The sequence below is a fragment of the Pelodiscus sinensis genome, chromosome 4 (assembly GCF_049634645.1).
Source record: "Pelodiscus sinensis isolate JC-2024 chromosome 4, ASM4963464v1, whole genome shotgun sequence".
NCBI lineage: Eukaryota > Metazoa > Chordata > Testudines > Trionychidae > Pelodiscus > Pelodiscus sinensis.
Genome location: NC_134714.1, coordinates 23774634 through 23800081, shown reverse-complemented (window position 1 = coordinate 23800081; position 25448 = coordinate 23774634). Strand labels below are relative to the sequence as shown.

General features: G+C 43.3%; 1 protein-coding gene across 1 annotated transcript in view; it reads right to left on the bottom strand.

The window, feature by feature from the left end:
• Positions 1 to 12399: 12399 nt before the first annotated feature.
• The window catches only part of BEGAIN (brain enriched guanylate kinase associated), a 118425-nt gene continuing 105376 nt past the window's right edge, over positions 12400 to 25448 (bottom strand). Inside the window, exons 4-6 of the mRNA XM_075926563.1 lie at positions 20579 to 20686; positions 16967 to 17050; positions 12400 to 13773 (exon numbers count right to left, since the gene is read on the bottom strand). Of these exons, the coding sequence (XP_075782678.1) occupies positions 12400 to 13773; positions 16967 to 17050; positions 20579 to 20686 (1566 nt within the window). The remainder of the gene's footprint in view (positions 13774 to 16966; positions 17051 to 20578; positions 20687 to 25448) is intronic.

Below are 25448 nucleotides of genomic sequence, written 5' to 3'. Positions count from 1 at the left end.
AGCCCTCGGCCTCCCTCCACTGAGAACACCTAACTGTTCTTTTGAAGGTCTGAAGTTGAAACCGCTGGTAGTGCCTTCCTCAGTTACTACTAAATTCTGGCTATAAATTAATCCCTGCAATTTAAGAATGCTGTCTGGCTGAACTGGGTCTTGTCCACAGCTGAAGACAGGTTGCAACAGGGATGTGGATCAATGCTACAGTGTTCAAGGATAGCGGACAGGTGGCTCAGTAGCTAGTGTAATTTCTCCTTTCTTCATTCCAAACTGTCTTTGCACCTTCCAAACTGCATCACTGAAAGGACCTGCCTCATCCCCAGCAAGAGTTAAAGTAGTACACCCCCAGCGCTGCTCTGTTATAGCCACAACAGCCCACTATGAGCCATTTGCCTGCCAGTTGAGACTAGACAGAGTGCAAGACACACCCCATCTCTTGCCACATCACTGCCAGTTGTGCTGGATCTGGCAGTGCAGCCTTTGAGGAGCCATTCTGGTAGCTTTACTGTTGCTGGAGAACTTCCTTACACAGAGGAGTATTTTCCTAAGACGAGATCCATTCCCTCTGTAGCTCTCTACATGGTATAGAGGGTTCACGGTGGAGAAGAGAATTAAGTCCACTGGCAGTCAATGCTCCAGCTTGTGTAGAAGACTAATGTCACTATTAATGCCAGCTGTTGGTATAACGAGTAATCTGGCTACAGCATTTTCAGTAAACTCTATTCCTGTAGAGAATCAACAAGTATAGTGCTTTGGCCGCGTGACAGGGCATCCCAAGGACAAAACCAAGAAAAGCTGCAGACTGTGGAGGACGATCTGAGAGTCAGCGGGAACGCGTGTAATCAAGAGTCCTGAGCCAACAATAACAACATCTGCCTGAGTCAATGACCTTCGAGAATGCTGTGTTTGGGACTGTGAAAAAGCACAGTTTGTGAAAAGCAGGATGTGGACTTTTGGGAAGTTGAGAGGGTATAAAGATAGTTGTGATCTTGCAATAAAATGATTTCGTGCTTGCACCGGCCAGAGTCCGTGCCTTCATACACCACATATTCCAAGCAGAATCAGTGGTTAAATGACTTTGTTTCAGCCTCAAATCCTAGAGTGCAAAGTTATTTTTTCCACTGACTAGAACAGCAGAAGCAGCATTATTGTTAAGCTGTGGAAGATAAACTGTGTCCAAAGAGATTTAATAAAAGGCTGTCTGCTAATAACTTCCACCTACATTTCACTGTCCTAATGGAACTGAGGTGAGAACGGAACATTATAGCTCTTCTAGTTCAGCTTGCCCCCTCATTTGGTTTAGAATGCCTTTAGGGTTCTTCCGTTTCCTTTTATCTGCTACTCAAAATGCATTTCAGCAGATAACAGCTTCACGTTTGCTAGCAACACTGATTGGCAAAAAGAAACTGTTCCTCTCTGCAAAGTGAAGATGGTATTAAAAATTTAAGCATCAGTATAAAGCTCTGGGTGCGTTCTTGCTTTTGATGCTGGTTACCATGATTGCTCCTGCAGTGTTTCAAATTTGTGATAACAAATGCATTGGAAAGAGATTTTTTTTGAGATGAGGAGACCCTCTGCTGAATGAATAAGGTGCATGCACTAACCTTAGTATGAATGAGTTTGCTTGACCATGTGTGGGTTTGGTTTTTTTTAAATTTCAGGTTATTTCAGTTATTGGGTCAGTTGGAGTGAAGGCCTTAAAAGCCAGAAGCTAAGCAACCAGGGTACTGCAAACAGGAAAGTTTGAGAGGAAGTTTGTAAGAGAGAGTCCTAATATAGCCACTATGGTTAGGAAGGGCCACATTGCCTGTGCCAACACTGCTTCTATCACCTCCACCTGCCCCTGTGCCTCTATCCAGACCCTGGTATGGCTTGCAGAGACTGTGGCCTGTATTTCCTCACTCTCAGAAAACCAGGCTGGGGGGACTGTCCAATGTGAAAGGTTCCTCCTGATGGAAAGTCTCAGTAAGTAGGTGGGCGAGACAGAGGAGGAGGTAGCTAGGCTGAGGAACAATCATGCCCATGAGAAATTCCTCAAGAACATCCATGTGGAGACATACAAGGATGAAGAAGCTATCCCACTACAGAGGACCACTGTCACACCACTAGAGGAGGAAGAAATGGCTCTGTTGCAGGGAGGTGACTGGCTGTTGGTTAATTCTGACAGCAGGAAGTGCTCCCTCCTTATTCCAAACAGCCCCCATGGTGGTGGAGAACCATTACATGGCCCTGGATATGAGAGATGAGGAATCACCCCTTAATGTGGAGGAGGAGAAGCCATGTACTCCCAAGGCTGAGATCTGCAGCCATTGCTCCCAGGAGGAGATGTAAGGTAGTGATGATTGGACATGGCATCCTGAGAGGTATGCTACTTGCCAGGGAGCTGTATCTGAGATATTGCAGAGGGATGGTTGAGGAACATCCAGCTCTCTGGTTACTACTCAATGCTACTCATTCATGTGGGCACCAATGATACTGAAAAGTATGACCCTCAGCAAATCAGAAGTGACTACAGAACTCTGGGGGTAGGGGAGTTTGGAGTTGCAAGCCTAAGCTACCTGTCTTTACTTTCAAGACCTTTCATGAACTATTCCTGCCTTACCTGTCCTCTCTCAATTGCTATCAAGAAGTTGACTCCTCCCCTAAATCCACCTGTGTCTCTGAGCTTTATTGCCCCTCAGGCTTGAGAGAAGTGCTCTGTAAACATTCCCAAAGCAACCTCATTAGACTCCTTCAAACTCCTTGGTCGTGATGCCCCCAAACCCTTGACTTCGTAAACTGGTGGTGTGCTAACATCCTTGCTGCTCAGACTGACCTATAGTGTTTCATTGTTTCTTTGTACTCCCCCCTCAGTCTGTATCCATCTACTTCTGCTTTCCTTATATCTACGGACCTATCAAATGTATGGTCCAATTTGGTCAATTTCACAGTCGTAGGATTTTTAAAATAGTAAATTTCATTATTTCAGCTATTTACATCTGAAATGTCACTGTGTTGTAATTGTAGGCATTCTGACTTAACCTTGTCACTTCCCCATAACTCTTTTTATCGCAGAAGAGTTTGCAATACCTCTACCCTTACTTCTGTGCTACTGCTGACATTAGTGTTGCCTTCAGAGCTGGGCAGCTAGACAGCGGTGGCTGCTGGCCAGGAGCCTAGCTCTGAAGGCAGCACAGAAGAGAGGGTGGCACTATCACAACTCCCCACCCCCTAACAGAACCTTGCTTATCCCCCTGAAACTCTCTTTTAGGTCAGGACCCCCAATATGAGAAATGCTGGTGTCTCCCATGATATCTGGTCTTTTGTGTTCATTTGCCCTATACTATGCAGATTTCATGGGAGGAGACCAGATTTCATGGTTCATCATGTGATTTTCATAGCTGTGAATTTGTAGGGCCCTATTTATATTTAAACTGTAAGCTTTCCAGCTGTTTGTTCTGTGTTTGCACAGAGCTGAGCAGACTGGAGTCCTTGTCCATCACTGGGGCTTCCAAATGTTATGGCAATGCAAATAAAAAATAGTAAAATGAATATATGAAAGGCAGCAGGTTCAGGTTAATTACATGCTGACTGACCATTAACATGATTAGGGACTGGCATTAGACCCAGGATAACATTTTCAAAATGACTTTGGCATTTAGGAGCGAATGGAGCCTAAGGGTACGTCTAGACTCTGGCGCTATTTCAGGATATTAGAAGTATCCCGAAATGGCAATGCTGCATCTTTAAATGCTCCCACTATTTCCCAAAATAGCAGGAGCGCTATTCTGGCATTGCCGTAACCCACGTTCCGTGAGGGTTGAGGGATTTGTTGGAACAGTGGAATTTAAAGCTCTTTTGACCCAGATTCAAAATAAGCTACACAATTTGCATAGTGCAAATTGCATAGCTTATTCCGACAGAAAGGTGCTGTCTAGATGCACCCTAAGTCCAATTGGAAGTGAATGGAATTTAGGCTCTTACATGCATAAATCACTTTTGAAAATGGGTCTGAGTCTCCTAAATACTTTTGAGGATCTGAGTCTCAGGCCCTTTTGAAAATTTTATCCCCAGTCTTATTTTACAATTTTGTCAATGATCTGAAAACACAATGAATGAAACATAATGTTAATTCATTCACAGCTGATGCTAAATTGGAAGCTGTAGCAAACCTCAGTAAGGATAGAGAAATAGTACAAACTGACCCAAAGTGATTAAAATCATGGACAATGTGAAACCACATTTCCTCACCTGGAACAGCCAAATACTGTACAACCAGAGAGAAGAGTAATTGCAAATACAATAAGGTGGAGAAGTTTGAAAGATAAGGAGTAAGAGCAGACAGAAGGATAGAGCTGATGAGATATTTTATGATATGATAGTGGTGAAAAATATCAGTTCATAGAATTAAAGGCCAGAAGGGGCCATTGGATCATTTAATCTGATCTCCAGTATCTTGCATTGTATCTAATCTCCATAAAATATTACCCATACCCTGGTACTGATCCCAATAAATTGTTTGTCTTAAGCAAATTGGATTACAAGGATCCAGGCTTGATTTGAAGACATCAGGAGATGGACAATCCACCATTTCCATTGGTAGTTTGTTTCAGTGGTTATGTAACCTCACTGTTAATATTTGTGCTAAATTTCTATTTTGAATGGATGTGGCTTCAGTTTGCAGCTGTTGTTTCCTGTTATGCCTCTTTTTTTCCATCTAGGTTAAAGAGCTCTTTAGTATCCAGCACTCCCGAAGAAGGCACTTCTACACTGCAATCAATCACCTCTCAATCTTTTTATGATTGAGTTCTTTAAGGCTCTTACTAGGAGGCATTTTTTCCTGCCCTTTAAGAGCATTTATTCTTTTGAACAATCTCATTTAGTGGCATAGATTTTTATTTTCCCTATAATTCATTTGACCTCTATATCTTCAGATTTGTAGCTAACCTTTTGGATGCCAGTATAATTCTCTTTATCTTACTGAAGTGTTTCTTATTTCTCAGGTGGTTTTTACTGCTTTGAGTGAATGCTTTCTTGTAGCTCACTTTAGGTTCATTCTAGTCCTGTTTGTGTCTTGCAGTTATTAGTAGCCTGCCCCATTACATTCTCTGGCGTTAATTTCCATTTGCCTTAATGGCATGCTGTATCTCCTGCTCCACTAAACTGTTGAGAATGCTCCAATTTGTATTTCTTTCTCTACCAGTATTGCCTGTAGTGATTGAAAGAATTAATCAAAGTGAAAAGCCTGCTTGCTCTATGTACATAGAAGTCTTTCATGCAAGCTTGATGTCCCTGAACTTCTGCCATGAAAGGGGCTACACTGTTAAATGGCTTCCCCGATTAACAAAGGGTATGTCTACACTACAAAGTTAATTCGAACTAATGGACGTTAGTTTGAATTAACTTTGATAGGCGCTACACTAGCTCTCCGCTAGTTCGAACTTAATTCGAACTAGCGGAGCGCTTAGTTCGAACTAGGTAAAGCTCATTCTACGAGGACTAAGCCTAGTTCGAACTTACTAGTTCGAATTAAGGGCTGTGTAGCCCCTTAATTCGAACTAGTGGGAGGCTAGCCCTCCCCAGCTTGCCCTGGTGGCCACTCTGGGCACCACCAGGGAAACTCTATTGCCCCCCTCCCGGCCCCGGAGCCCTTAAAGGGGCACGGGCTGGCTACAGTGCCTGTGCGAGGTGCAAGCCTGCCAGCACCCAGCCAGCAGACCCTGCACCTGACACGGCTCGAGCCAGCCACCCGATGCCCCCCGGCCCTCTCCCTCTTCCCGGGACCAGGCTGGCAGCTCCCGGGAGCTTGCCCAGGACCGCAAGAGGCGGGCACCCGCCTGGTCCAGTGCAGACATCATGGACCTCGTCCACGACCTCCGCACTAGGCACAGGAAAGCGGCCGTCTAGGGCAGGATAGCTGCCAGCCTGGCCACCCAGGAGCAGGTTTGCATGAAAATCAAGGTGGTCCACTGAGACCCCCGACCCTGAGCCCTGAGCTTACAATGGCCGTACTGGGTCAGACCAAAGGTCCATCTAGCCCAGTAGCCTGTCTGCCGACAGTGGCCAACCCAAGGGACCCTGGAGGGGATGGACCAAAGACAGTGACCAAGCCATTTGTCTCGTGCCATCCCTCTCCAGCCTTCCGCAAACTTCGGGCAGGGACACCACTCCTACCCCCTGGCTAATACCACTCCATGGACCCAACCTCCATGAATTGATCTCACTTCTCTTTAAACTCTGTTCTAGTTCTAGCCTTCACAGCCTCCTGCAGCAAGGAGTTCCACAGGTTGACTATTTGCTTTGTGAAGAACAACTTTCTGTTATTAGTTTGAAGCCTGCTACCCATTCCTTTCCTTTGGTGTCCTCTAGTCCTTCTATTATGGGAACTAATGAAGAACTTTTCTTTATGCACCCTCTCTACGCCACTCGTGCTTTTATAGACCTCTATCATATCCCCCCTCCATCTCCTCTTTTCTAAGCTGAAAAGTCCCAGTCTCTTTAGCCTCTCTTCATATGGGACCTGTTCCAAACCCCTCATCATTGTAGTTGCCCTCCCCTCTCCCACCCTCTCTCTTCCCCTCTCCCACCTCCTTTTCCCAGTCTCCCCCAGTTTTGTTCAATAAAGAGAGATTCTATTTTTGAACACAATTGTCCTTTATTTTGTACATCAGGAAGGGGGGCTAGGGAGGGGTAAGTGGAAGGAGGTGAGGGAGAAATGGGGTACGAGCCCCCGATGGGGAGGACTGGGCTGGCTCTGCGGGCTTCTGGGGGTGGAAGCTCTCCTGCAGCCCCCCAATTGTCCCCTCTCCTCAGATGGCAGCCTGCGGCAAGTGCAGCCGGTCTGATGGCCGAGTGCTGTGATGTGCCCAGTGTGTGTACTCCGGGCAATCCAAGCCAGGACTGCTTTGCAAGCGGGGCACCCCTGAGAACTGTCTGTCCGGGGTGGGGGTCGGGTCCCTTTAAGCACAGCTCTCGGCTAGCCTGAGACAGCAGCTCCATGCTCTAAGTCCTCATCTGATGCCCTGCCGGCACTGCTTCCGGCCATCCTTAACCCCGGTTCAGGGTCCACTCTGTGTGGACATGCTAGTTCGAATTAGCAAAACGCTAATTCGAACTAGTTTTTTAGTCTGGATGCGTTAGTTCGAATTAGCTTAGTTCGAATTAACTAAGTTAGTTCGAATTAGCGCTGTCGTGTAGACATACCCAAAGTTCTGTTTCTTGTGGAAGAAAATTAGGTTCACTCCTAGATTGGAAGGAGCCATTCTGGAAGAAATCCTAGGTTACTGGACTTGAGCAGAGCTATAACATCATACACCAACTGAGGAGTTGTCCCTTTGTGTCTCTGGATTCACATAATGTTGCAGATCTACCAGAAACAACATGCCCAAAAAAATCAGATTTTCAATAATAGAAGGATGAAAATAAGATGCTCCAGGAGTTACTCGTCTTTCAGAGACCATCTTGACTTGTAAGTGTCCCCGAGAGAGCACTGCATGGATTGTGGACTCTGTTTAAAGCAAGTTAGGGGATTAACCTAGCATTATTTGGGTCCTTAACTAAAATAAGTTTGTTTTTCTTCATTTAAATAATTGTGTTTTTTGGGGGGTTGGGTGGATGGGGGGCTTAGAATGAGGGGTTCAGTGCACAGGCTACCAAAGGGAGAGAGGACAACCACAGCCTCTCTCACCCCAGCAGGTTAGGGCCAGGTGAGAAGTGCCCATCCATGGCCACTGCAGCTTGCACAGCTGGGGAGGGATCTATGTTGTCCAGTTCAGGGACAGACAATCACACAAACAGGCACTCTCTGAGGGCATGTCTACACAGCAAAGTTATTTTGAAATAACAGCCCTTATTTCGAAATAACTTTCCTAGCATCTACACAGCCAAACTGCTATTTTGAAATTAATTCAAAATAGCGGAGCACTTATTTTGAATTTGGTAAGCCTCATTCTACGAGGAATAACTCCAAATATGAAATAGCTATTTTGAAATAAGAGCTGTGTATACACTTATTTCAAAATAGGAGGCCTTCAGCCTCCCCCGGGTGCCCTGGTGGCCACTCCAGCCTTCCCCCCTCCCCGGAGCCCTTAACGGGGTAGCCTCTGACCACCGTGCCTGTGCCAATTCCAAGTCTGCCAGCCCAGAGCCAGCACTCACTGCACTTGACCCAGTGGCCCCAAAACATGAACCAGCAAGCCACTGGCAGCCAGCCCTCCACCACTCCCCATGAGAAGTCTGCAAGCTCCCAGGAGCCTGTCAGGGCCTGGAGAAGGCAGGAGCCTTGCTGGTCCAGGGTGGAGGTCATGGATCTTATTCAAGTTTGGGGGGGATGCCCCCAACATCCATGATCTCCGCACTAGATGGAGGAATGTGGCTGGCTATGGCAGGATAGCTGCCAGCCTGGCTACCAAAGGCCACATGCGAACCCAGGAGCAGGTTTGCATGACAATCAAGTTGGTCCGGAGAGACCCCCAATCCTGAGTCCTGAGCTTCCCCTCCCCCTTCTTCTCCTTGTTTCCACCTTCCAGCTCCCTCCTCCCAGGTTTCCCCCTCCCCTCTCTCATCCTCTCTCACCCTCTCTTCTCCCCTCTCCCACCTCCTTTCCCCAGTCTCACCAGAGTTTCATCCCCCCCCCCCAGGTTTGTTAAATAAAGGGAATGTCTACACTACCCCGCTACTCCACGAGGAGTAACGGTAGTTCGAACTAGGAAGCCTAGTTCGAACTACCTAGTTCGTGCCGCGTGTAGCCGCGCGGCACGGGGTTCGAACCAGCCGGGATTTAAAAATGGCGGCACCCGGCTTATGCAAATGAAGCCTGGGAAATTCAAATCCCGGGCTTCATTTGAAAGTGCGGTATGCCTACATTACCCTCCTAGTTCGAATTAGGAGGGTAGTGTAGACATACCCAAAGAGAGTTTGTGTTCATGAAAATATGTGTATTTTATGTTACATCAGGAAGAGGATTAGGGAGGGGTAAGTGGAAGGACGTGAGGGAGGAATGAGGCACAAGCCCCCAGTGGGGCAGACCAGGGAGGCTCTTAGTGCTCTTCAGGGTGGAAGCTCTCCCACAGGGCCTCCTGGATGCTGACAGCCCCCCGATGGACCTCCCGGATGTCAGCCTGCAGAAAGTTTAGCCAGGCTCACAGCAACGCATCCAAGAGAAGCACCAGAGTGCCCAGGGACAGCTCCGGCTCCATGTTGCAGAGTGCTGTGGTGTCCCGAGTGAAGGCAACCAGAGCACACAGAGACAAAATAAACTCTGGGCTTCTGATTCAGTGAATATGAAAATGTATTGGGCTGAGAATTAACTATTGACTTACACAATGCAGAGGTCAATTTTTAGCTCTTGCTCTAAATCTTCATATGCACTGAACCAAGAAATCAATGTGTGTCTCATTCAAATATGTTATAACCATTTTTAAAGACTGGCTGCAATTCTATATCGCTGAACGAGCTGGCAGTAAAAATTGTTTTTCAGGTTCCATTAGCCTTTTGAGGTTAGAGGGCTAGGAAAGCTTTTATTCAACTTGGCCTTGAGTCTGTCATACTTATTCATACTGGTCACAGGGTATGTTATGCCATGAGCCATTCAATAGACTTCAGTAGGTCTAGTCTCAGAATAAGGAGCTACTTAATATAAGTAAGGATAGCGAAATGGAAAATGTGATTTTTTTTTTTGGTTAACATTATCCCAAGGAGCAATATTATTGCCCTTCAAAGAAAAATGGGAACGTAATGCCAGATTTTTTAAAGAGCTCAGTGACTACTTAGGTAGATAAATAAGGGCCAGTTTTAAAGAGCAGAGAACAATGGGTACTATTGGGACTGTGTGCTTGAAAACCTGGCCTTGAGTGACTCATCAGACGCAGAAATTTTCTGCCAAATGAGACAATATTTTCTAGTATATAATATGAATTACATGGTTAGTGATGTTTCCTGAGGACTATTTAGCTTTTCACTCTGAGTTCATTGGCTATTGGCTCTATATTGCCCGGCAACCAAAATGATTAGGGGCTGGAGCACATGACCTACGAGGAGAGGCTGAGGGATTGGGCTTATTTAGTCTGCAGAAAAGAAGAGTGAGGGGGGATTTGATAACAGCCTTCAACTTCCTGAAGGGAGGTTCCAAAGAGGATGGAGAGAGGCTGTTCTCAGTGGTGACAGATGGCAGAACAAGGTGCAATGGTCTCAAGTTACAGTGCAGGAGGTCTAGGTTGGATATTAGGAAAAATTATTTCACTAGCAGGGTGATGAAGTACTGGAATGGGTTACCTAGGGAGGTGGTGGAATCTCCATCCCTGGAGGTGTTTAAGTCCTGTCTTGACAAAGTCCTGGCTGGGATGATTTAGTTAGGGTTGGTCCTACTTTGGTCCTCCTGAGGTCTCTTCCAGCCTTGGGATTCTATATTGCTCTAAATAAGGGTCTGCTACTCAGGAGCATCATACAAGTGCGTGAGGTTATAAACTATATGAAATGAACTCCATGGATATGACTGGGTGACTTAAGGACAGAAAGCCATATTCTACCACCCTTCCGAAAGCTTTGAGTAATATGTTATTCCATAAGTACTCCCATTAAAGATGAAGGTGAAGTCCATGGGACTCTTTCATGTATCCCTTTCCTCTTGTTGTTTCTATCTGCCTTCTGCTTCTCTATACAGTACATTGGTTAGTGGAAAGGTTGCAAGAAAGAGGAAATGCTTATGGGCAAATGCAAAAATTATGAAGTGAAACCTTGAAGGCTTCATTGAAGTCAATGGCAAAACTCTTGTTGACTTCAATGAGCCAGGATTTTACTGTATGTCTTTAAATAGGTCTATCCTTTACAAATACTGAACCACACATGAAACAAATATTACCTTTGGGTTGAGTCCGGTCAGAGAACATGCCATCCCTAAAGGAATTGATTTGAGAAAGTTGCAAGTGACTGAAGCAGGTGTGTGTGTGTGTGGGGGGGGGGGATACACCACTAAGTACAGTACTCATTACCAATGTATTATCAATCAAATTCTATTCTGACCATTCAAATGGATATGAAGGACCAAATTCACCCCCTCGCAGCAGTACATTCCTTTCCCACTGAAGCCAACAGAGAGTGACACAAGTGTACGTTTGAACAAGATTAAATTACGTGGCTGGATTGAATTTCCTGTTCCAAATTATATTTGGGAGTGGTCAATTTGAAAAAGCTTTGTGTAACAGACTGTGTCTTAATTGTGAGACTGTATTTCACCAATTTAAGACTTACCTTTCAATGCTGCTTTGGTCTCTGTGAATTCTTTCACCGTTGACCCTCACTAGTGATAATAGAGCTATTTTGTCTTGTCCTCTTTCAGCCCATTTTTTGCTACTTGTAATGAAATCATACTTGCTCCTGTCATCCCTATTTTGCGGAACTCATCTGTGCCTGAGATTTTCATTCTACTCATTCAAAAAGACAAACAAAGAGAAAGTGCCGCAAAGGCAATTGGTAAACATACATTTATTGTATTTTGTCTTATCTGAGATTTTCTTTCAGGGGAGGGTGTGTGTGTTAAATAGGGCCTGATTCTTTGATAACAGAAGGTGTTGAGTAACCCCGGCAGAATGCTGGGGTGGCATCAAATCCCACTGAATTTAATTTGACCCCTTTCAGGATCGATCCCACAAAGAACAATTGTGAATAATTGCAAAATATATTTTAAAGAGGACAAAATCAAAACATTTCCACCGGTGTCTTTTATTAAATAATGCAAAATACAGTACTAATTATGACACTTCATGCATCTTAGACAATATAAATGCAAGCCTACAGAAAATATGTGATCAAGAAACCCTCAATTACTTTGAGGTAGTATACAAGGGAAAGTAGGAAAGCAGAAACACAATGGAGTAAAAGAACAAAATATTTGTATCACTTTGTGTATACATTTTTCACTCATAAATACATTTGTATGAAAGAACTTAGGGTTCATTTCGGTTCTCATTTAAAAATATACTTCTTTAAATTCACCATTCTCATACCTTTCAGATTCACATGACACAGAGTTGATGGTATCTTACTGAGGGGGTTTGATTTTTGTCATCACAATGATGATTTTACCCTCTTCCTCCAAGAGTTCAGGCACTGATGGCCTCATGCACAAAAATAAATAAGAAACCTGCTTGAAGGAAAAAGGTTGCTGCTCAAATAGCTCAGATTAAGGATAATCTAATAAATACCATTTCGTTTATAAAAATATTTCAGGTTTATAAAAGGGGGGAAAGGGTGGTCTTCCAGATGGAAAGAATGTTGTGTGAAAAATGCTGTGTAATGGTTTTGTACAGATTGTTGTTTTAAACATACAGTACTGTTATGAATATATAATAATCCTGTTTCTTAGAACCCTGTTGTTCAAAAGAACTAACAAATGTTGTTGTTTTTTCTTATTGCAGTTTTGGAAAATATCTAATTTAGAAGGGTTCCATATAATTGTGCTTTTGTAAGACTGTCCTTCCGACTTAGACCAGTACTCCCAGTCCGTTGAAACTGCTGTTGTTTGCTGTGAAGACCTGAATGGTTCCCTTGCTCCATGGAAGACTGATGGATCTCTGAAGCCTCCACTGAACTCTGGTTGAGGGATTCTGCTGAGCTGTTTGGGCTTACATCAACATATTCTCTTTTCAACACTGGGCTACTCTCAATATTTTTGCTACTGCACAACTGCATTGTGATCCTGTCATTTTTTTGGTCTCGTGGTTCTTTTGTTTTGTAAGAGGGCAATTTGTCCTGTTTACAGCTCGTGCTGATGTCAATGTTCAGGCCACTATCTGTTCTGAGGAAGCAAGAATCCACAAGTCTACTTTGACAGATATCTTCTCCCTCTGAAAAGCTGTCTCCTTTGTAAGCAGCATAGATGGGGCTTGTTCGGCTCTCTGCTTTTTTTATAGGGCTGCTGTAATACTGCTCTGAAAAGCTACAGGGTGATAGTCTGCCAGTGTTCCTGTAAGAATATGCACCGATGTCCTCTACACTCAGCTGCCTCCACCGCCCTGGTAAGTCTTCTTCTGAAAGATGGGTGCTCCTGCAGTCATTACGCATTTTCTGAGTGGCCAATGCCTGTTGTGTTGTTATGGCTGAGAAATGAAAAGGCTCATTCGCATAAGGTGGCAGAGTCCTAGTAAAAGTGGGCGAGTTCTCATTGTTGTCAGCAAGTTCCATTTGCTGCACGGATTTTGACTTGGCAAACCTTGGACTTCCCTGATGATCATAACTAGAACATGACTTTCTTTCAAACATTTCATCTCTGCTGCTCAGGTAGATCGCTTGCTGGGAGGCTGTCAGAGTGCTGGCCTGGGCGTTTTCTTTTTCCTCAGATGTGACACTGAAACTAGAGTAGGAGCTAGAGGTTGGTAAAGAGGTAACATATTCTTGGAAGGCTTCATGAGAGAAGCTAGAATGGAAGCCATCTTCTTCTACAGTACTGTCAGTAGAGTTCTGGGACCTCAAAAACCCAACATCTTTCACCTGCATGTCAACACTTTGTCTCCTTTCCCTTCTCCTCTCCTCAGGGCAATAAAGGGCGGTGTCACTGCAGTAGATGTCAGACTTGTACTGGGGCCTTTGGCCAAGCTTCCCATCAGAGTCCTGAAAAGAGCGATCCCTTGCTGACGTGCTTGACAGATGTGAAGACAAGCTGGTTGGGTCTGGTTTCTCCAGTACCTTAGCGATGACGCAAGTTGGTATATTATCGGCAAATGATGTGTGACACAAAGGGACAGAAAGGCTGCACCCGTGCTTTTCCAGATGGAGGCTGACTCTCTCCTGAAAGTCAGATGGCAACTGTAACATAGAGAGGTGGAAGGGAGAAGGAAAATAGGAAGAAGGTTATTAATGCTGTCTAGCTATGCTGATGGAACAAAGATGAATGAGTGGACTACTGATATTATTTATTTCAGTGTACACAAAGTGTTCATCATTGCAGCCCAATTGATGTCAATGAGCTGTGCCAATTTACACCAACTGAGAATCTAGCCCTTGGATTCTTGACTCCCACACACTGATCCTTTTGAGATTCACTCGTCACTGTTACTGTACATTTTTACAACTATGACAAAATACCAGACATCAAGTTCTTTTTCAGATATACAGTAGCTACTTGTGAAAGCTTACTGAGTGCATTATATTACTAAATAAGATTATTACTAAATAAATAGCTGTACTTCTTACAGCAATATAAGGAGCAGTCCCAGATTAACTCTTTTCTAGGGGGTCCTGGGCTAGAAGATTTTGTAGGGGCCTCTAGGCTCTGGGATGGGACCAAAAATGAGGGGTTCAGTATGTGGGAGGGGACCCAACCCTATATACTGTAAGGGAGGGTAGGTGCAGGAGCAGGCTACAGGTGGAAGTGGGGGGGGGGTCTGGGCATGAGGTATGGTGGAGGAGTTGGCTGGGGGGAGAGGGAGCAGTCTGGCAGGGAGGGAGGATACAGGGCCTTGGGGTGCTTACCTGGCACACCTGCCATTTGGAAATGCATGCGACTCCAACCAAGGAAAGGAGGGGGAATGGCAGAGTGCTAAGCTGGCCAGAAATGTAGCACACAGGGACTTCAGTGGCTGCATTCCAGGGTCTCGGGCTAAGGTGTCCTCCTCCTTGGCCCAGAGCCCTGGGCTACAGCCCCTAAAGCCCCTTTCGTAATCCAACCCTGACAAAGGTTCCTTCAAGTATTGAAGTGAGCATCCCTATTACTCTAATGAGCACTGTGCAGAAGGATTTCACATTGTATGACATATGGTTCCTCATTTCCCAGCTTCTCTTGAGAGTTTTTATACCTGGCGTAACCAAAAGACCTGTAGGCATTCAAAATATGACCTGACGTGAAATGGCAAGCTTGTTAGTTGGGTGTAAGATGACAGTTCCTTTTCATCTGTACTTCTTCCATCATATTTTAAGTTAATTCATGTTTTTAATTTAATCCATATATCCTCTGTTTGCAACAAGATATGTAATATTTCTGATACACTGGCAGATAGAAATATTAGTAATTGTAACTACAGATGCAACAAAGATTGAAAGAACAAGTGGTAAAACAAGACCAAATAAATCACCATAAAGGTGTGGTTACTATTGCAAAAGAAACAGATTGTTTAGCGTGAAACTACCATGCTGGACAGGTGCCATTTTTGTTAGAACATACTGCAATATTTACTCTACTGTTTGATCTATTTTGTGCCTGATTTATACTATGAAGTATTTTAAGGAAAGAACTATTGACCTCTTTTGGGCTATCACATACTAGGAGGTGGCGTGACTAAAATGGTATTGTATTCATGGTATGCCATGCCACAGCTCACATTCTTGTGTAATCTAAAATTGCTTGTTCGTGGATTTGTCAAGCTATTCAGTGATTTGCAACACATCCTCATGTTTCTCTTTTAAAGAGATAATTGCTCTTCACAATGTACTCAGAGTTGCTGAGTAAAAATGCTCGCACTGAGAAATGGAGCATTTGCCTCTTCTGCTGAATGGATGACAGTTTTGGAAATTGGGGGGGGGGAACCCCAAACAAACAGAAACTCAACTGACCAACCAACCGAGCCCCACCACCATCCTGGATATTTTTCAGTAAGTGGAATACTGAATATATTTAGGAGCCAATCCTGGGAATACTTGGCACTGTGTTCAAGGCTTACATTATTGCTTTCAGGTGCAATCATTTGCAGGATGAGGACATTAGATAATTTGGAAGCTTTTTTCCAGTAAATCACCGTCCTTATTGACCAGACAATTTCATTTACTAGATGTATTTGGGATCTCACAGCATTACACTGATGTTGCACTAGTCAGTATATCTAACATTTAGTTTTCTGCTAGTCTGTCATAGAACTGCATATATGAGGCTATCTGAAAGCACTGTGCTAACGAAACTGCTGGAAAAAGTTGGTGTCTTATTAGTAATGACCTCTGCCATACAAGCACACATGGTGGAGGTACTGCTCAGTGTAAGACAGTCCCAAAAGTTAGAAAAGATCAATCTCTTGCATTGAGATACCCATCTATATGGGCTGAAGAATGAGAATAGACCTGCAAGTGCCTGATCCAGCTCCTGTTAAATCCCACTGATCTCAGTGACAATAAGACCCAGCCAAAAGTATCTCAGAGATATGAGATGATTTAAAAGCCTGAGGTGAAGCTCCATCCTTACTGACATCAGTGACAGTCTCATTGACTTTAGTGAGTAAAAGCAGGATTTACCCTAAGGTTGTGGATGCATGGCTAAAAGTTCATGGTTCCCCTCATTTTTGTACCATGCCATGACATAAATACAGCCCTAGTCATGATTATTTTTAACCATTTGTTTCCATTTGAAAGTGTCAGTTTCTCAAACTTTACACTCTGGAAATCAAAGAAGGTTTTCTGGTTGCCTTAGAAAAAGATGTTCTCTCCTGTTATCTTGTTTTTAAAATTGATGTTTGTAGTGTAGTTGCATGTACTGGGAAATAGCTTCAGAGGGAAACTTGATCCCCAAAAGACTCCTTGCAGCCTGCAGGATCTTTGTTTCTTTTTATCTGTTTACATTTTAGTGGCCAGAGCTTTCTTAGTGCTTTGATTAGGCTAAATTTTTCCTTTTGTACAAGATTGATGCAGGCCCATTCCCGAGCTTTCAAAAATGAAACTCTTATTCAAGTTTCACCTGAAGCTGAGATTTGGTTAATAATTCCTGCAGCTGCAGTGATATTGGAATAATTTTTATAGTGCAGCTGCTGAAAGCCATTGAAAAAAATGGTAAGCCCTGTACATAATTGAAATCACATCAAAGCCTGGGCATGCTGCCACACCCTTGGCATCTTTAGACCTGTGCTCAGCTGTACAGAAAATCAACAGGTACATCCAGCCCTTTCTGTTTCTTAAAGAAGAGAGAGAGACAAAAAGCAGAGCTTTAAAGGCAAACAGGCGTGGGGGTTGATCATGCAGAATATTCTATTTTCCAAGAAACATTATTTCTTTGTATATTCAGTAAGTTTGATCACATTACCTCAGAAAGCTTATGTGCCCTGTCGTAATTCTTGCTGCACTGGAGCAGCTGAGCAGCTAAATTGCAGTCCTTTCTATAGAGCTCCTAAAAAACAAACAAACAAAAAAGCCTGATTTTTATGGCTTGCATCTAACCTAAGGTTTTGTTTCTTGCTCCTATTTCTGGGTAAATTGTGTCTGTTTTACTCTGGGAAGCTACAGAGATCATTTTATTTTTTATATTCATTAGGTTTCTGTTTTTCTTACTTGCTCCTGAAAAGATGCTCAGCTGGTTATCAAAGGAAAGGTCATGGAGAAAAGGGGATCAGAAAGAGAAATTTGAAACAGTTTTACTTTAAAAACATCGGTCTGCAACTGAGACTATTGGGTGAATACTTACCATTGGGAACTCAGCATTACATAATAAGCATGCTTGAGAGATTGAGTACTGTAATAAAGGTGAACTATACAGTGAAAAGGACATTTGATTTAAGAATAAATATTCTGTCTTGAATATCCCCAAACCACTTGGATTCCACTTTAGAGATATCTGAAACAGTCTCATCTGTTTGTAGGGGGAAATTCATTATAGAAATTTAGTTTTAGCTTGTTTTTTAATTTTTTTATTTCTTTCTTTCCAGTATTTCCCTTAGTGCCTCCTGGTTCAATAACAAATATGCCAGAATGCCTCATTTGGTGACATCAAATATTATGACTTGCAATGAGACTTATGATATTTGCAATTTAATTACATTCTGTACTACATTTAATGAATCAGGAAGTAGCAAGAAGATTTCACACAGAGGAAAAATAAATAAATAGGTTAGTTATATCATTCTGTGCTGATTGGCTCCTGCAACCTGTCTAGTGTGGGAATCCGGAACAGAAATCTGTGCTTAACTCTATATTCAGTCTTGCTTTGTACTGTTGTAGTGCACATGACTGTCTTCCGATGTAGCACTTATAGATATGTCTACAGTCTCTGTAAAGGTGCTATTACAGGCAAAGCTTATTTTTGGAAGTAAGATCTATACTTATTTAAAGATATGGCACAGAAATGATAAAACCCCTCTAGACACTTGTAAAACTTGTGAACATTTTATAACGTTTATCGAGAAAACATGTTTATGATTAAAATAGTTTCTTTTTTCCTGGGTGCTAATTGTGTAATTCACTTTCACACAGACTTCTCCATTCTATTTATTCTCTCAGCTCTGGTCTACACTATTATTATTTCGAAATAACCCTCCCAAGATTGAATTTTTAAGCAGAGCATCCATACTGCCAAGAATGTTGTTTTAAAATAAGGGGCCACGGAATTCAAAATCTGTACTGCTTTCATCAGGAGTAATGCTAATTCTGGAAATAGTTATTTTGAAATAATACCGTGGATGTTCCAGTGCCACTATTTCAAAATAATTACCCCTAGAGTAATTCAAAATAATTACTCCCAAGTGCTTCCTGGGGCTCTAAGTCCGAAGTAGCGTGTCTACATTAATGTTGCCTGCCTCGGACTAATTTTGATGCTTCCCCGTAGTGAAGACATGCTAATTTGAATTTGTTAAATCGGGGGTTCTTAAGTCGAATTTAGTAATTTTGAAATAGCTTCCTAGTGTAAACATGGCCTTGAAAAACAACATGTACATTTTATGTGAAAAGAACAAGGGGGAAAGTCTTTTTTCTGAATACCTCTTTTGAAGTATAACTATAAGAAGTTCCTGGGATCAGCTTGCTATGAATGTGAAAAAAACAGAAATAGATTTTCTTTGGTCCTGTTGGATTTACATCTGCAGATTCAACTGCTCTCAAACAATGTTGGCAAACTATGATGTTTTATTTTAGTTTATTTTGCTTACTATATACTTCTCACTCTGTCTCAAATATAAAGAGTAAAAAAAGGAAATAACTGTTACCAGGTAATTCTGTTTTTAATTTTATATTATTGAATAAGCCTTCCTCTGAAAAACAGATGCAAACAGTAGGAATCAAAAATTTTAATTTTAAAAACAAAATCTCTGTTGCATGTGCGTATGGTTCTGGCATATATTACATATATATTGTACCTCCAGCCCATTTCTACACAATACAGAAACAAACACAGCTACTTTAGGTTCCTAATGGCACAATTTGACAGTCAAGCATGAAATCGTTCAGAAGTCTTACCCCTTATTTCAAGACTGGCTGCTTCATTCACTGTGAAAACATGGCCATGGAAAGTGTAGGACACATTTTTGAGACTTTTAAAATTTTAAACATCCTCAAAAATATATACAAAATGTATGTAGAAAATCACGTTATTTGAATGTAATGGAGGTTCCTTATCCCCTAAGTGTCAGGATATACTACCAGACTAGGATCAATCAACTGTTTGCATACAATGTTAATTTGGATGGGAACCAGCCAGGAGCACAGCAAGTAGAGCAATAACCAATAAGTGGCATCGAGGGAGAGGGGGGTCCCATATTCCATCACATATTTTCTGAATTAAGGTACTGTTCATCATAGTGTGTGGGCAAATGCCAAGCATTTAAGAAATAGCAGGGCAATGATACACTCTTTGTCTCATAAAGGTCCGTTGCTCAATAGCTTCTCTAGTGACTAATTATGTATAATATGGAAGATCTAAGAAGCAGTTCTTGAGCAAAGTACACAGGGCCAAATTCAGCCTTCAGGTTCACCAATGTAGCTCCATCACCAAAGGGTTCATAATTATACATGTAGGACAATACAAGAATGTCCTAACAAGAATATAATGTCTTCACTAGCATAAGTATTTTTCTTAATATCGCCATCTGGGGAGTGAGATTATAATGAACTAAACACATGGCCCTCTTTGCCATCTCGTTTGGAGTTTGTACAGCAGCACGATTTCATGAGCTTGTTTGCCAGTTTCAAAAGGTCTGATAATTTTCAGCAGTATGTAATGAGATGCATGACAGTGGAAAAGGAGATTCCATGTTTCATTTCATACAGAGACAGATACAACAGTATGCCATGAGCTAGCCTATGGAAAACCTAAATTCTGAGGGTGAAGTGGGTCAGTCCTGCAACTGCTCCTCATGAGAATAGTGCTTACTAATGCTAGGAGTTCCATCCCAATGAGTAAGGATTGGCTGATCTCATCTCTTTTGTGAAATGAAAAAATCAAATGAAAAGTAGTAACGTTAGGGCCCTATGCTGGGACTGTATGTAATCATCTCCTGAATTCTTTTAGATGTTTAAGTGTGATGCAGGATGCTCACTATATAATACCTAGGGACATATTTTTCCATCAGTTTGCTCAGTGACCATCGCTGAATCTTATGAAAAACCCAATAGCAAAATAATGCTTTTCAGAAATATTTAGAAAGCTGCATTAAAACTATGTTTAAATTAGTGTCCCTAAATCTTTATAATTTTTTTTCATGGAAGAAAAACCATAAGGCACATCATAGCAACACAGTAATTAAACTCTAAGAGAAGCTAAAATCATCCCGTGAAAGAAATTCCAGACATAGTAATGTTTCTGATCCTAGGATTGACAAGTCACATTTACTGTAAATAATAGGTAATGATTCTATAATTACATATAAAATGTATTGCCTAATTCACATTCATACATAATCTTTAGAAGAAGCCATAATTAAATACTTACATTGTCTTCTGATAACTTATCTATTGTCACCTTGGCTTCTATTAAATGATTATTGAGTGCTATTATTTCATGGCTTAAGGCCCTTTTTTCCTCTTCGTAATGTTGACCCTGCATATAAAAATGGATTGGTCAGTATTTTTTCTACTGTGATATAATTCCTGAAAAATACTCATAGCGTGATGCCATTTTCAAAGTCAGAGAGATGCACAGCATAAACCAAACATGTTCCCTTCAGGCTGCCAGATAAGCTGCTACTTTCACTCCGCACACTAGGCAATCTGCTGTAAAAATGTGAAGGCCAAACTTATTCACAACAACAACAGAAAAATTAGAGAATGGGAGCTAAATTGCAAACGAAAGACCATCTGGATTGATCATCCTCCACTATCCCTAGTTTGCACTAGAGTTTCTAATTGTGGGAGGAGGATCAACCCTGGTTTTTTCTCTAACAAAGTCTGCAAAAATTGTTCCAATCACATTATTTGCTCTCCTCTTCATAAAGTGGGAGGAGCAAATAATCACAGAAAATAACGGGGCCATTTAATTTTGTGGACAGACGAATCAGGCTGTTTGTTTTTAAATTTCATTTCCAAGTAGAACATGCTCTGGAGTAAGAGAAAATATAATATGATTTGAACTTTTTGCTCTACGCTTTCTTTTCTGCCTATGGTCTGATCACATTGCAAGGATAACCATGATGTTTGTAGCAACTTTTTTTTATTGTAAACAAATCAGCACCAAAGGTAAGGAGTTAACTGCCCTTAACCGAACGTGTTGCCTCTTAATACTTCAGCATTTCTTCTGCTACGCAGAATAAAAAGTATTAACTTCATTCTGTAGATGGGGCACAGAGAGATTGTGATCTGCCCAAAATCACATAGTCTGTGGCAGAGATGGTAACTGGGAACCCAGATCCATCTTTCCTCACAAAAGTCAAAACCCTCTCAAGACAATATGGGTATGTCTTCACTGCACCCAGAATGAGTCTGCCAGCCTGGGTCCACAGACTTGTGTTAATGGGCCTTGTCTAGGGTAGAGAGTACTTTGACATTTAGAGCCCTGTGTGGATCAAAAACTGATATCTGCATCTGCAAAAATGATCCATGGATGTCGGCTATATACCCATGAATATAAAGAGGATACCTGCAATTGTGAAGGGTTCTAGATACAAAATTTGTATCCACATCCGCAAAAATAAGCTGTGGATATAAAGTGGATAACTGCAGATTTGCAGAGCAAATATTGCAGGTTGGGCTCTGAAGCCCATCTTCCCTCCTCCGGACTTCAGAGCTCAAACTCCAGCTGGAGTCACAACATCTACACACCTATTTTTGGCTCCCTTGCGTGAGCCTTGTTAGCACAAGTCTGTGGAACTGGGTAGGAGGCTTGCTAGCAAATGCAATGTAGACAGACCCTAGGGCTGTGTCTACATTGGCATGATTTTGCACAAAAGCGGCTGCTTTTGTGCAAAAACATGCTGCCTGTCTACACTGGTGGGGAGTTCTTGCGTAAGAACACTGACGTTCTAATGTAGGAAATCAGTGCTTCTTGTGCAAGAACTATGATGCTCCTGCTCAGGGATACGCCCTCTTGCGCAACTGTTCTTGTGCAAGAGGCCAGTGTAGGCAGGCAACGTTCATTTCTTGCGCAAGAAAGCCCGATGGCTAAAATGGCCATCGGAGCTTTCTTGCGCAAGAAAGCGTCTACACTGGCACGATGCTTTTGTGCAAAAGCACATCTCTTGCAGAAAGGCACATGCCAGTGTAGACGCTCTCTTGTGCAAACACTTTAACGCAAAAACTCTTGTGTTCAAAGTATTTGTGCAAAATCTTGCCAATGTAGACGTAGCCTAGGAGTCTTTTCATTAAGGCTATGTCTAGACTGCAAGCCTCTTTCGAAAGAGAGTGTCTAGACTGCACGTTGAACTTTCGAAAAAGCGGCTTGCTTTTTCGAAAGAAAGCATCCAGTGAGTCTGGATGCTCTCTTTCGAAGAAGCCCTATTTACATTGAAGAACGCCTTCTTTTGAAAGAGGAACTTTCGAAAGAAGGCGTTCTTCCTCGTGAAATGAGGTTTTCCGCCATCGAAAGAAAAGCCGCGTTCTTTCGATTTAATTTCGAAAGAACGCGGCTTGAGTCTGGACGCAGGTGAGGTTTTTTCGAAAAAAGGCTACTTTTTTCGAAAAAACCCCTGAGTCTGGACACAGCCCAAGTTCAACAGACTGTGAATCAGGCTCTACCTCAGACAAAATGGATTGCAAAGTAAGCTTTGCCTGCATAAAGACTGCTGGGTTAGGCTCTCAGAGCAGTGGGGTAAGAGATCTCAATGACAGCAACTTAGGTCTTTCATTGTGATCCCTTCAGTGTAGCTGACTGAGAGAAAAACACAAGACAAACCTGAAATGTTAGGCTGGGAACACTGCCCCTTCACCAAGATACTGCTCACAGAAGTTATCTAGTAGGATCTTTTTTTGTTAAAAAGCAGCATGGCAAACAAGAGTACTAAGAAAGAGAATCACTGGCCAACTTTTCTGCTTTGATTCCTCACACTAGCCATGGGTCCAGGACCCTGTTTTTTCACTCTAGATTTCTTTTAAAAAGCTGTGAAGGATTTTCTTCCTCCAGCAAACTATATTAGATAGTTAAATTTCCCAAGTACCATGTGTGTCAGTGTGACAGAGTCAGGAAAAGTCTTCTTTTGCTACAGACTCAGCATTGTCTGATAATTGACAGCAATGGGAGTTGGGTGTCCTGAGGGCAGTGAACAAATATCAAGGTTAATTATCTGGTTGTGGAGCAGGAGGCTACAATAAAAAGAGATTATTAAAGCAGAAAGTGGCAAACTTCACATACTAAGCAGCTCTTCAAAGAGAAGCACATTCTAAAATCATCGACGGGAACTTGGTGCTTGTTTTAAAAAATGTCAGGCTGACTGAAGCTCCCATCATAAGAAAAAGTGGGGGGGGGGGGGGGGGATAGGTCAGGCAATGATTCAAACTCATCTGAAGAAGTGAGTTTTCTCCACAAAAGCACATGATAACATGATTCTATATATGTATTTTTGTTAGTCTCTAAAATGCCACTCATTGTTTTTAAAGTTACAGACTAATACAGCTTCCCCTCTCAGACTGTAGGACAGGCAACGACAGGCTGAGATTCTCCAGCCGGTGTCAGCTTTTTCAGCCTGTCCTGTCATCCTGACCTGGTTCAGGTTCCATGATCATTCCGGCCTTGGCTTGGCCGAGCATACTGCCAGTCTTCTAGTGCCGGTGTTGGTGATAGCTTGTATGTATGTAGTTGAAGAGCCAACCAATAACATTTTCAAATGCTGCTGACTCTTATATTTCAAAAGAGACTGAGGCATGTAGAAACAACAAGGAGTCCTGTGGCACCTTAAGGACTAACTGATTTATTTCAGCATAAGCTTTCGTGGGCTGACAAAGTGGGTCTTTGCCCATGAAAGTTTATGCCCAAATAAATCTGTTAGGGCATGTCTACACTAGGAAATTATTTTGAAGTAACTTATTTATAAATAACAACTCCCAAAATAACTATTTTGAAATAGTGTGTCCACAGGACAGGGAAGCCTCGGAATTAGCCCAAGGGAGGCTTCCTTAATATGGATGCGCTACTTTGACTTAGAGTCCCAGGAAGCACTGGGGAGTAATTTACTTGGAATGACTCTGGGGAGTAGTTATTTCGAATAGCAGCAGTGGAGCATCCACACTAACACTATTTTGAAATGAAATAAGTGTTATTCCTCATAGAAAACAGGAGTTATAATTTTGAAACTAGCCAATTAGCCCATCATAAGACGGGATTTTCAGGTCTTCTCTCCTGAGCACTCTCGTTAGGTATCTCTCTCTCTCTCTCTCTCCCTTCCCCTACTTCCTTCTCCCCTCTTTCTCAGCTCTCCTCTGCCTCCTGCCTCTCTCTCCGTCTCTTTCTTTCTCTTCTCCCCCTCCTGCCTCTCACTCTCCCTTTCTCTTCTCCTCCTCCTCCTCCTCCTGCCTCTCTCTCCCCTCCGACTCTCCCCTTCCCCTTTCTCTTCCCCTTTCCTCCCGGCATGGCGCTTGGCTGAGTGGGGCCTTCTCAGCTGGGCTGCTGCGAGGGAGGGGGGGGTGCGGCGGTGATGTACACGGCCCTGCCCCTGGCTGTGTACATCACCTCCCTGCCCCCTTCCCCTCCTTCCATGGCGGCTTGGCTGAGTGTTGTGCACTCAGCAGGCCGCTGCGGAGCAGGAGGGGTGGGGTGGTGATGTACACGGCCAGGGGACGGCTCCACCCCCAGCTGTGTATGTCACCGCCCTGCCCCCCTTCCTGTCCCACCGGGGCTCAGCTGAGCGGCGCAGCGCCAGCGCCACTCAGCTGGGCCACGGCGGGGAAGCAAACGGCGTGGACCCAAAAATGGCCACTTGCCGCCTGGGGCCCAGCTGAGTGGCGCTCCCGCTGGGGCTAGGGTTGCCAGGTGTCCGGTTTTCTACCGGACAGTCCAGTACTTGCACCGTCTGTCCAGTAGAAAAATTCAGAAAATACTGGACATGTGCAATGTCCGGTATTTTGTGAATTTCTGGCTGGGCACCGGAGGGAAGTCTGGCGGAAGCGGGGGAGTGACTGGAAGGTGGAGCGCGATTGGCTTTGGGAGCCCTGTGGTCTCGCGCAAAAGCCGGGTGGGGCGGGGGCCGGGACTCCCAGCCACCCCCCCCCCCGCCCAGCTTTTGCACAGGACCAGAGGCTCCCAGCGCCAATCCTGGCTCGTCTCCCAGCTGGGAGCCTCTGGTTGCGAGCAGAAGCCGGGCGGGGGGGAGTGGCTCCCAGCCCCGCCCCCACCAGGCTTCTGCTGGCAAGTAAAGGGAGCGCTTGCCGGGGGCGCA